General features: G+C 35.0%; 1 protein-coding gene across 2 annotated transcripts in view; it reads right to left on the bottom strand.

Moving 5' to 3' along the window:
• The window catches only part of LOC149811676 (CAAX amino terminal protease family protein), a 49,253-nt gene extending 36,402 nt beyond the window's left edge, over positions 1-12,851 (bottom strand). The window contains exons 1-3 of one of the 2 annotated variants that reach the window (XM_089993902.1): positions 12,717-12,851; positions 9,626-9,693; positions 9,196-9,465 (exon numbers count right to left, since the gene is read on the bottom strand). In XM_089993902.1, coding sequence (XP_089850028.1) covers positions 9,196-9,465; positions 9,626-9,693; positions 12,717-12,774 — 396 coding nt within the window. In that variant the 5' untranslated portion in view covers positions 12,775-12,851. The remainder of the gene's footprint in view (positions 1-9,195; positions 9,466-9,625; positions 9,694-12,716) is intronic. The other variant, XM_089993903.1, reaches the window with a different exon arrangement.
• Between the last annotated feature and the right edge of the window lie 293 nt (positions 12,852-13,144).

Here is a 13,144-nt window from a genome sequence, read left to right as displayed (position 1 = left end):
GATGTGAGAGTGGAAGAGGTGAGAAGAAGATTTTGAGAGGTGAGAAAAGGTATATATCTTTATGAGTGTGTGTGTGTGTGTCTGCATAGCAATTGCTAATTTCACCACAAACCTATTCTCCTAACCAATTTAAAAAGGACAGTGATTTTGATGCATTAAGTTGTCAGCAGCACAGCATTTTAGGAATTTTATATACAATAAAGGACATTTCGTGTTACCAGCAAATAAATGTGTTTTTTTACTTTTTATGAAATAACTACAATGTCCATGGTGATGACAGTTAATGCATGAAACACCATGTCGTTTTTAAATTTGTTAGGAGTATAAATTTGTATTGAACTTGTTAGCATCCATGATACACAGTGGAAGTTAGCAACTTAGCGGCACTATATCTATACTAGTTATAAAGGATTGATGAGGGGCATCAGTGAATCAAACATTAGTTGTGTTCTAACTTTTCAAAATGGCAAAGGTAACTCATGTGGGTTGAATGTCATTTACAAAATTGTTAAGGTTTTTTTTGTTTTTATAAGATATATCCCGATCATGCAACAATTTAAAAAATGACAAAGTGAGTACTGCAGTTTTATTGTCATTTGCTAAAATAGTTGTGGTTTGAACTTCTTTTAGTAATTTTGTTTTTTATAGCAAACTAATGGTCACTTTATATATATATATATACAGGAAAATTAGTAGCTGTGAAATGCTTAGGTACTAAATCGGTGGTCAATCGTGCTGGCCGTCCATCATGCGCATTGATGCACGCGCAAAAAAAAAACATCAAAATGATGAGTTTTTCCGCCAAAGGGGCATTAGCAGCAACAAAATTGTCGCCGCTAATGACCAAACAAGCATTAGCAGCGACAAAAATCACCGCTAAAGGTCATTAGTGGCGATTTTTAATGCTCATTTTTCACCCAGAGCATTAATGGCGACAATTTTATCGCCTCTAATGCCCCTTTGGCGGAAAAAATCATCAAAAACGTGATTTTCCGTTTTGTTTTGCACTGACCATCCAACAATGTGCGCGATGGACAGTCAAAGCATTTGACCACAGATTTAGTACCTATGGATTTTGCAGCTACCAACAAAGAAACTGAAAAAAAGTTCAAAGGGGGAAGAAAAGAAGAAAACTGAGAAAGAAAGAGATGTAGAAATAGAAACAATTTCGAAAACAAAGAAGAGAGATCAGTGGCAGAAGACCTTTTCATTTCTTTGGAAGGAAGATGGAATCCTTATAAGATATATGAAACAGAGGAAATCCGGCTTAATGAAAAGGAAAAAGATAAATTTGGCTTTAAAGAGAAAGAAAAGAATGAACTCTTATGGGTTGAAAAATCCCTTTTATCTCTTCTTTTCGATTATGAACGATGGAATCGACCCCTGTGATATATAAGAAAATGATCAATTTTCAAATGTTGTAAGAAATGAAATGTCTCAATATTTTTTTAACACATGCATAAGTGATGGAAAACAAATAATATATTTCACATATCCACCCAGTTTGTCTACTTTTTAGGAAATGATACAAAAAAATGTCTTTTCGCACAACAGAAAAACTCCTGCGGAGGACCTATCTAATGAATAGGTTTTTTCGACCACTAAAAAACAAAGAGATAACTTAAGGAACGAATTCATAAATCGAATAGAAGCTATAGACAAAGGATCTCTTATCCTTGATGTGGTCGAAAAAAGGGCCAGATTGTGTAATGATGAAGAGGAACAAGAATGCTTACCTAAGTTTTATGATCCTCTTTTGAACGGACCATAAATATAACAATCAAAAAAGGGTATTTATATTCAATTAGGAATGATTCAATCACCTTCACACAAGGGTCTACCAAAATTTCTTGGATAAATAAGATTCATGGTATCCTTTCCAAGGATTATCAAGAGTTTGAACACGAAATATATAAACTTGATGTAAAATCATCATCTATAGGCATTGACGATTCATCAGTCTCAATTGGTGAATTTACTGAAGAAGCTGAGGAATCAAGAACTCATTTCAAATAATTTTCCTTTGGGGGAGAAGAAAAAGAAATTAATTCAGAAAATCAAGCAGAATTTCTATTCGATATGGTTAGAGCTGATCCGAATGATCAAAAAAATAGTAATCAATCAATTAAAAATGAAGAAATGAAGAAAAAGGTATATATATATATGTGTGTGTGTGTGGAGAGAGAGAGAGTACGATAGGAAACATTAAGAAATTTTTACCAAGGTATTTTTCTTGGTTTCCCTCATTAGGCTAAAAAAATGGTGTCGGCATCTACAAAATGCATGAGAATAAAAATTTGAAAACATTGAAAAACTTTTACCAGGGTAATTTTCTTGGTTTTCCTCTTTAAACTTAGAATAAAAAGCTGGTGGTTGCATCTACGAAATAAATGAGAGAGAGAGAGACCAAACCTATTACAAGACAGTTAAGAGTTACCAAAATAGTTTTATTAGAAAGTCTATATCAAAAGTACCACTGTACCACAACTATAGATATTACCTATATAAGCTTACCATGTTTACTATATGTAAGAGAGCAATTATCATATCTATTATTTGTGAGAGATTAGCATTCATATAAAGAATAGGTAGGGTGTGAGAGTAAACTGAATCCACATTTTTTCCACCTGTCTAACTTACGGTTTTATATTACTACATATAAATGGATTGAATATAGTTTGACCAGGTTTTATATAAAAGTGGATGCAGATTGACCTAAGTAGTAATATAAAGGTCTCCAAGAGAGACGTTGGGAGAGGTTCCAACGGCTCCAATAGAGCCTTTGGGCTCCCTCGATATTCTATTTCGGCTGAAGAAAGAGAAACTTTCTGTTGGTTCTTGCACCTCCATGAAATCAACGAGTCACCTAAAAACATACAAAAACCAGTGGCTGAGTGTTAGTTAGTTGGATCACCTCTCCGGTCAGTATCAGTATAAGCAAGTAAATTTAAGGATAAAGAAGCAGACAAGAAAAGTTCTCAAAAAATAAAAGTTTTAATATATCTATACGTAAAACTGCTCTCATATGAATAGTGGTGGGAGTATGTTGAAATTGGCTCATTGTGTGAACTGCATATGTAATATCAGCCTCATAATTGAGAGATATGATAGTGCCCCAATAAGTTGTATGTAAGGTGTTGAGTTTTCGAGTGGTTCCCCACCATCAATCTTTATTATGACATTGACAACTTTAGGAGTGCCAATCTTCTTATTATCTAAGATACCAAACCTAGCATCAATATCTAGAGCAAATTTAGATAGAGTTAGCATATAACCGCTAGAAGAATAAGCAACTTTTATACCAAAAAAATATTTTAAAAACCTTAAATCAGTCATTTCAAAATGTGTTTTGAGAAGCCCTTTTAATGTGCTCAACTCCCTGTTTATCACTTCTTGTGATGATCATATCATCCATGTAGAGGAGAAGGATAATAATACCTGCATCAAAAATCTTAACAAACAAAATTATGTTAGTCAGACAAGATTGAAATCCAATATCAAACATAACTTGACTAAACCTATTATACCAAGCCTTCGGTGCTTGTTTAAGACCATACAGGGCCTTATCTAAACAAAAAGTCTTTCCTTTAGGAATAATTATACCAGGCGGTGTTTCCTTATACACTTCTTCAACCAAGTTTTCATTAAAAAATGCATTCTTAACATCCATTTAATATATAGTCCATTTCTTCACAGAGGCAAGAGCTACTAAGGTCCTAAGAGTGATCATTCTCGCAACTGGTGCAAATGTTTCCTCGTAATCTAATCCATACTCTTGAGAGTATCCCTTGACAACTAATCTAGCTTTGTACATTTTCAGAGTTCCATCACTCTTGGTTTAATCTCGACACCCTATAGGTTTCTTTCCTGGGGGAATATCTTGGACAGTCAGTATTTGTTTTTTCTAAAGCATCTAATTCTACTTTCATTGCTTCTACCTATCCAGGATGTTCCTTTGCTTCAACATAGTTTGAGGGTTCCATGTAGGAATGTATCAACGCAATGTAGGCTTGATACTTAGGTGAAAAGGACTTATAAGACACAAATTTTCCAAGGAGTTTTGATACTCTAGATGATCTTCTAGTTTGTGTTTCTACATGTTTTTCATCATTGGTATATTTTTTAAGAGTATATGGATGTTCAAAATTACTATGCCTGAAATATTGAATACAACCCTGATTCTTATAAAATGGTTCTTCACTCATATCATGAGGTTTTTCGTCACAAACCTATTGATCTTCATCAACATCACAATCACCAATCTTTGAAATTAGATCCAACAAAAAAAAATATTGTCATTTCCTTGGTTTTCTCAATTTCAAAAAAAAAATTCTAAAAAGGACATATTTCTTGAAACATATAACCTTTTATTTTTAACATCAAAACATCTATAGCCTTTTTTATTATTTACATACCCTAAAAAGAGATACGGAATAACACGAGGAGAGAATTTATCATTTTCATCGATAAAAAAAATATTTACACCCAAAGACTCGATTTAGAGTAATCTGGGACTTGTTTGAAAAGTTTTTCAATAAGAGATACATCTTTCAAAGAAGATGATGGCATTTTGCTAATAAAATAAACCGCAGTCAATGTGGCTTCAGCCCAAAAATTTTTGGGTACTTGGTTTGTAATAAGCAAGGTTCTTTTTGTTTCTATAATATACCTATGCTTTCTTTCGGCCAAACCATTTTGTTGAGAAGTGTAAGCACAAGATTTTTTTATGTGTGATACCATTTAAGTTTAGGTAGTCTTTAAATTCTTGGAAAGACGGAAACATCATTCTTGAATTGGTTTTTGACCAAATTGTAAAATATTTGGAAATGTGAAAAAACTTCAGACTTGTGTTTAAGGAAATAAATCCAAGTGTGTCTCGTGAAATCATCCACAAAAATTACATAATACACAAAACCACCCTTAGATGTAACAATTGCTTGGCCCCAAACGTCAAAATGTATTAACTCAAGTGGTCGTGAAGAAACAAATGTTCTTTCTTGAAATGGTAATCTCTTCATTTTGCCAAGAGTATAATTTTCACATGTAAAATTTTTAGAATTACAAAATTTTTTCATCTTTGAAAAAAACTAAATCTTGGATATACTAGGGTGGCCAAGCCTCTTATGCCATAAATTCAAATCTAATTTTTGAACATTGCAACAAAATATATTTCTGGGTATTTCTAAAAAATCCACGTAGTACAAGCCTCCTTTTCTATGGTCTTCCCAAAATCAGCTTTCCAGAACGGTGATCCTACACTTGACAATTATGAGAGGAAAAGGAAATATTATACCCATGGTCAAATAATTGAGAAACAGATAAAAGATTTAAATTTAATTGAGGAATATATCTAATTTTTTTAGTAAAAATTTTTTTTGAGTTTTAAGAAATGTTTTCAAATTTTTTTATTTATTTTATCTCAAGAAATGTTCCATCAGCAGTAAATACATTTGATTCACTTGAGTTATGACATTTAGATAACATATCACCATTTGGTGTCATATGAAAAGAGGCACCTGAGTCAAGAAGCCAAAGAGATTTATCGGGATCGGAGAAACCGTACGAAAAAACTGTAGCTCCAGTTGATGAGGATACTACTTTGAGTAGAAGTCGAAGAGCTTCCACTAATTATATCAAGGACATATTTCCAATGGATGGATCTTGTGAGATTTTTGTCACTTGACTCTTGCCGAGGCCCAACAAAGGCAACCTTCTTATCATAAGGTTTCTTCAATTTAGAACAATATGTTTTCACATGTCCCGATTCATGACAATAGTAGCAAATAACTTTATTTCTCTCATACTCATTGCCTTGCTTTCCATAATGTTTATCATTTAGCCTCCCATAGTGTGGTGGCTTGTAGGTACGAACATAGTTTTGGGGTCTAAATACGGCTAGAACTGAGTCATCATCACTCTTAGAGATTCGCTTTTTAAGTCTATTTTTTTTTCATACTCAATCCTTCTATGGTGTATTTTATTGAGAAAACTTTCCCTCGATGAAGAAGAGCGGATTTAGTGGATTCAAAATCTGATCACAAACCATTGAGAAATTGGTAAAAATGCTCCGCGGTTATTTGAGTTTGGCAAAGTTGAATATCTTTAAGACGATGTCACTTTGGTTCAAGAAGAGTCAACTCTTCCCATAATTTGAACAATTCGTTATAGTATTCTCTAATGCTCTTGTATCTTGAGTCATATTTTGTATCGTCGTGCAAATTGCACACATATGCAATATCTTTAAGAGAATACATTCTCTTAAGGTAATCTCATGCATCGTTTGTATGTTCGAATTTAGCAAGACTAGAACACTTATTAATGTCTACACTACTAATTAGCCAAGACATAATCTTGGCATCCCCATCCTCCATTCTTTTCACTTCTTCTCATAAGTGGTCATTGCCTTATTTTTCTCACCCTCCGTAAAAGACACCTCTTTCTCTACTACTTTAGTGAGGATTAGCTTGGGTTCTAATCGGTCCCATCTACTAGTCCCCACAACCCTTTTCCCCCATATGAGGTGCTTCATAATTGAAGTCAATGTTACATAGTTTGAATCATTCAGCTTAATGAGTTTTATGGTATGATATTTTCATTGTCATTCATTTTTACAAGGGTATGAACAAAAGAAAAGAATAGAGAGAAGTAGAAAAAGAAGAGAGAGAAGAACAAGAGTAAAGGTAGAAGTCACGAGCACTCCACCAAGCAAACACCACCAATCACGAGCACTTTAAATAGAGATTGCAAGAGAGCTTCAACACTTTCAAATTTGGAGTGGCATGCTTCACAATGTACCAAAAACAAATTCAACTTGATCACCAAGCTCTGATACCATGTAAGAAAATGAGTTTCTCCAAAGATAAACAATAAATCACCAAAAGTGGACACTCAAAAGAGTTCCACCAAAATACCAAAAATGAACACACAAAGAACCACAAATGGGTTCACTCACAAACACTCACTAAGGGGCACAAGAACAAGGAATAAAAAATAATACTTTTATTAATCTCAACCCATGAAAGAAGCTTACATTTGAGAGGGGGTTTCACTAAAGGTCTCCAAGAGAGATGTTGGGAGAGGTCCCAACAGCTCCAATAGAGTCGTTGGGCTCTCTCTCCAATGCCTCTCTAATTTAAAAAGAACTAAAAAGTAAAAAGAAAAAAAGGTAAAAGAAGACTAACCAAGTTAGACACTAACCTAGTTACTATTACTAGTTAGGTATTAAGCTAACATATATATATATATATACAAATATGTATATGTATATGTACACATGCATTGTATATATATTTACATGTATATACATTTACATTTTTAACAGTATCATCGTGGAAGTGAACATGGATTCTTTCGTTCATATATATATATATATATAAGCACTTAAGAGTAAAGAGAAGGGAAGAATGACAAGCCAAGCCCCAATTATTTTAGTTGTTGACCCCGAAAGAGAAATATCAAGTGATAAAAAAGACATATAAAACAACATCATACCTCATCAGAACTAGAAAAAAGAGTGACTAATAAGGACTTGGAAGGAAATAACAAGCAAGGATATGAAAGAACGTGAACTAACAGGTTCTAGTTTAGATGTAGATGGGTTATGATATAACAGGTTTAACTTTAGAAGTAAATGGGACAAGGCCTGATGATCATAATGACACCGATTTTATGTGCATGTGCATGTGTTTGCATGGAGAGAGAGAGAGGGCAAAAGAATGCATTCATAGTGTCAACAGCAAACAGAAAGAAAACAGGGATATAAGATAAGAAAAGAATAAAAAAGTTATCAGGAATAGAGCCAATCCTGTAGATGATGATCCAATCTAAACTATAAAGTTAGTAAGTGCTGCTCATGAATCTGCGGAACAATCTCCAAATCCTTAGGTGTAGCACCTGCAAATGCAAACTAATTCCCTCAAACATCCTTTATTTCATTCAAGCCAGAGATTTACAATGGGCTTCAGTAACAGCCCTGATTATAATCATGATAATTACTTTTTCCACAAATGGACACCTTAATTAATTCTACAATCTTCTAAAATTAAAAGACCTGATTTGATCTGTTTTAAGTTTTAACTAGAGAGACTAATTTACTCTTGATGACAGTTTATAATACATCATCAATCTGCCCTCAAGTTGTAGATTATGTTTGGACAAAAAAAAACTTTTCTTTAAGAAACTAGTGTGTTTTACTCTTGATGACAGTTTATAATACATCATCTATCTGCCCCTCAAGTTGTAGATCATGTTGGGACATAAACTTGTCTTTAAGAAAATGGCATCTTGCATTTGATAAGGCCTTTATAAATGTCTGCTGACTGAAACTCCGAGCTAATAATCTTCACCGCAATTTCCTCAGTTTCAATTCTCTTTCACAAAATATTAGTCTATCTAAAAGTGTTTTAGACTTTATCGTGGTACACTGGATTTAATGCAAATGCAAAGTGCACTCTTATTATCACAGTATGGGTCCTGCACGCCTTTCAACCTAGGACACTCATCAACTTTGTTTCCAAATCATTTCTTATACAATTCCTGCAAGTGTTCTTATTCATCTTCAGTACTTGGTTGTGCTACACTTTTTTTATTTCTACTTCTCCATCATATCAAATTTCCGAATTGTGTCCACTGTCCAGGAATGTGCAATAACTTGAGACTGATTTCTTTGTTTGAATCATCAGCCTCTGTATCTGAATATCCAGTAATTAAATGCACAATATTGTTCACATAATGATTAATAATCAATGAGACCATGTGCAATTGTACCGCTTCACATATCGCAAAATTCTTTTCAATGCTGAGACCGACAACAGCAACTTGTGAAGCCAACAAAAGTTGAAGAAAAACTCGCCAAATATGATCTAGTTTGTTTATAAACAAGTTTATAAATTTTCATGCAGCCATTCAACCAAGCTGGTCCAGGTCAAAAGTTTCAAGTGATTCTTGGTCATCCACAAAAGAGTCATGATACCAGCAAAGATGATTTTACATAATATTTGTTTAGTTTTGCTCACAATTGATGAGCTAAAACCCTGAAACCAGTTACAAACACATCCAAATTATACTTGGAACTTCTTTCTCAATTCACATACCAAAGCAAATTCAGGTATGATATAGAAGAGTTTAGGACATCAACAAATAGAAATAGAATACCAACTGAGATTAAAACTGCAGAATGAAGAAACAAGCAAGTACCTGGCGAATAACCAAACCAAGAGCAACCAGAATCATGGATGTGAATGTGCAAGCTTGTAGTACAGTTTCTCTTGCAGGACTAGGAGTAGAATGATCGCCAGCTTTATCACCGTCACTAGCAGAAACTTTGTTTTGAGGAATGGTGCTTTGTGATATTGTGAACTGAGACTCATCAATTTTTGAAACCTCAGTACTACTTAATTCTTCAGTTCTTCTGTTTTTCTTCTTAGACTTGTATCTTGCAAAAGTTTGGTGCCGACGTGGTATTCCCTGCAAAAGAAAAGACAGAATTACTGCCCAGAAAGATTATATCAAAAGCAGTAGGTAAACACAGCACATCAGATTCAAGTATTCAACAACAGCAGCATAGGTCGTGCTCCTAATTCTTAAAAATATAAAAATGAAGTCGCTGATAAATTCATGGCTTAACTGTGATGTGTAAGTTTACCCTCTTGAGGGGAAAGCTGGTGTTTTTCCCAATAAAGTGAACTGCAGAACCTGAAAATTTTAAAGCACTTCCCAGGTTAGTAGGTTCTGCTGTTAGAGATATATGTTTATAAAAAGTAAACCCTTGGTTGACCTAGGTTCATAATCAAATCAAAGGAAAGCAACAGCCATGGATGTAAGCCAACAAGGCAGAAAAGTATTCACCAATAAATCAGCACAGTAGTGTCACATGAAAGCTGCGATAAACATGAAACAAGGAGCATCAAGTTAATCCTTCAATCACTAATCCTCAGTGTGTATCTGAGCCCAATAAGATGACACTTTAATCATTGGATATATAACACACTTTATTCCATGACCGGATCACCCAGATATCATGAATGGTGTTGGTTCCTTAGAGGTTTATACTCCATAAAATGCACTTCTGATAGTTCACTACATTATGGGATAGATTTTGAGGGATTCAATCTTAGAGCATTAACCCTACTGTTCTCACAATAAGAGCTTATAACAATATTGACAAGAGATGAACGTTTACTAAACTGTATTTTAACATAAGGACACATGCATCTAGGGCTGAAAATAGGTCAGACCAACAAAACACAGACCAGTATCCATCTTAATTTTGATCTGATCACCTGTCTATGTATTATGTAACCTTTCCACCTGGAGGAACACATTTTTGCTTAAAACAACGTACCTAGAGAACTTCCAATCAAGGATTTGGCTATAGAACTATCTTCTTAGGGTGTTCAGCTCTGTGTGACTTCATTAATGTTACTGAAGTTCTCAGAAGGGGTGTCCTTTGTGGTTGTGCAATGCAATCGTGTGTGCCTGTTGGCACTTCCCAGGATTGATTATGCTTGTTTGGTATCAATTGATGTCATTGACCTTCCAATTATATTTAAGGGGAAGAGTATTTTTTTCATGATCTTTCATGTGGAGATTCATTTCCATAGGGGATCGGGTTACTCTGGCCATGTACTCCTTTTTTCTTGCTTTTCACCCAATTAACAAGCAGTTGTTTTTGTTAACATGAATATATATACTATATATATTGACATATGTATATATATGTATAGATATATACGTATATGTATATAACATTTTTTGTATTTTATTCCTTTTCTTTCTTTCTTTATTTTTCTGTTTTTTATTCCAGTCAACTGCTTGTTGACTAGCCGTTAGACACATTTAGAAGATCTAGCCGTTAGACTGGTTCTAACGGCTAGACATCTAGCTGTTAGAACCAGTCTAACAGCTAGAATGTGCCTCTTTGAGTGTGTATATGTTAGGGGTTTCACCCCATTGCATGTATGTATTTTTGCATACCTTGTGATCAATAAAATATTAATTTTTATTAAGTATCTTCTTTGGTGTGTGCCTTAGTGGCATTTGTGTGTGTCCATAGTGGCTATTTGTGATTGTCCACTTGGATTCTTTGATGTACTTTTGTTCGTGTTTGAAGGCCCTTTGTGATTGTCCACTTTGGATTGTTTGGTGGACTTTTGTTCATGCTTAAAGGCCCTTTCTTCTTTACATGGTATCAGAGCCATAGTGCTCTTAACTTTTGAAGATTGGCAATCATGTGTTTGTGAGTTCGTGAAAAGTTCTCTAAAGTGTTTGTGTGATGGTAGTGATTCAAGGTGTGTTTATCTACATCAACCTCTTTCTTTCTCTCTCACCTTTGTGCTTTAAAAATAAATCCAAATGTATTTGGTAAAGTCATCCAAAAAAATTACATAAAATTTGGATTTGAACATAGAAAGAATAAGAGCTAGCCCCCGTACATCAGAATGAATTAATTCAAAAGGAAACCAAGCTCTTTTATTAGCTTGGAACACTTGGAACACAAAAAGGACACTTTTGGACTCTTATCTCGCAAGGAGATAAGACCTTTATTAAAAAAGATCTGGATAAAACTAGAATTCCAATGCCCAAGTCTGTGATGCCACAATTGGACTTCTCTATTGACTCCTTCAACTTTGGAAACGAGAACAAACAAACCACAATTAGAACCTTTACGAGCTTTGTTCATGACATAAAGATTTTCAACTCTTCCTCCTTCAATGAGGATTTTTTTCATAAGAGGTCCTTCGTAGAAACAGAAAGAGGAGAAAAGACAATATGAGATTTGATCCAGTCTATTAACTGGGAGACAAATATAAGATTACTATGAATGTTTGGAACAAGAAAAGTGTTGGAAAGATTAATGATACCACGACTAGTAGGAATAGTGGTGGTTCCTAATGCGGGATGGGATGATGTTTTACATTTCCCATGACTATACTACCATTACCATGATAGGGCATAAGGCTAGAGAGATTACCAGAGTCAACTATGACGTGAATTTCAACCTGCAACTCAACTTAGTAAATTCAGATAGATTACCTGACCATCTGCGGGCATCCCGAAGCCCTTGGTTTTAACCATTAACTTGGGTCACTCTACAACTTGGTGATGTTTTGGCTGGTCATACAATGGCCTGTCCTGAAACAACTTGAATGACTTGGTGAGGCTAAACTTATAGTCCGTACTTCGTATACCATTTTACGGTTTGGATGAGCCTGAACTTATAGATATTATACTCGGGTTTACTTCCTTTGGAGGCTCTTTTGTTTCTTCCACTGTTTCATGCTTGCAGTTGCACCATGTCCTCAACCTCTTGCATCAGGGCATCAGGCAAAGCAAGTAAGATGCACACCTAGGGCTATAAACAGTTGGGTACTCATGCATTACATCACTCAGCTAGACCAATTTGTTTGCTCAACTAAGCCAACTTGTTAAGTGCAGAAATGAAGGAAGAAGAAAACCAAGATAACAAACAAAGCCTTCTCCCAATTCTGTGAGGATTTGCTATAGAAATCAAAGGTTAAACTTAACCAAAACTTTTCATCAAGAAAAACTCAAGTTCAGAACTGAATAATTGATTTTAATTAAACCTTGGTGCCCAAAACTCAATCATGTTAGGAGATAAAATGACAAGTTTCTCTAGGAGAAGCCTGATTGGTCTTCACGTTTTTCTGTTAGTGGGGGAGAATTCTGGAAGAGGAAGAGAGAGGAAGAGGAAGGACCTGGAATGGAACAGCTTATTGTGGGAAGGACGACCGCGTTCAACAACGCCGTCACCATCGGGGTCGGCTCCTATAGTTTCTCTATTCGCTCCTCCACACCAAGCCCATTGCTCTCTCTCTCTCTCTCTCTCTCTCTCTCTCTCTCTCTCTCTCTCGCGAAGATGAGAAGCCGTGGCCATGCATGCGGGTGAGGCTCGAGCGAGCCCACAACATCAGTCATTTTCTCATTTTCTTAGGGGGCGTTTGTTTCATGCCCTTTTATATGAAAAGTGACTCTCTTTCATAGAAAATAAAACCTCTTTTCTGGAACGAGTGAAACAAACGTGTGCACGAGATATGTATAAGGACCCACGTATTAAATGCAAAAAAAACAGTTTTCTTGTCAAAATGAGTATGAAGAGAGGGTGGTGTATGTTTGCCCCTGATGA

The sequence above is a fragment of the Nuphar pumila genome, chromosome 17, assembly GCF_984573655.1.
Source record: "Nuphar pumila chromosome 17, dmNupPumi1.hap1.1, whole genome shotgun sequence".
In the NCBI taxonomy this organism is placed as follows: Eukaryota; Viridiplantae; Streptophyta; class Magnoliopsida; order Nymphaeales; family Nymphaeaceae; genus Nuphar; species Nuphar pumila.
Note: the sequence above shows the minus strand (reverse complement) of the source record. Positions and strands in the feature narration are given on the sequence as shown.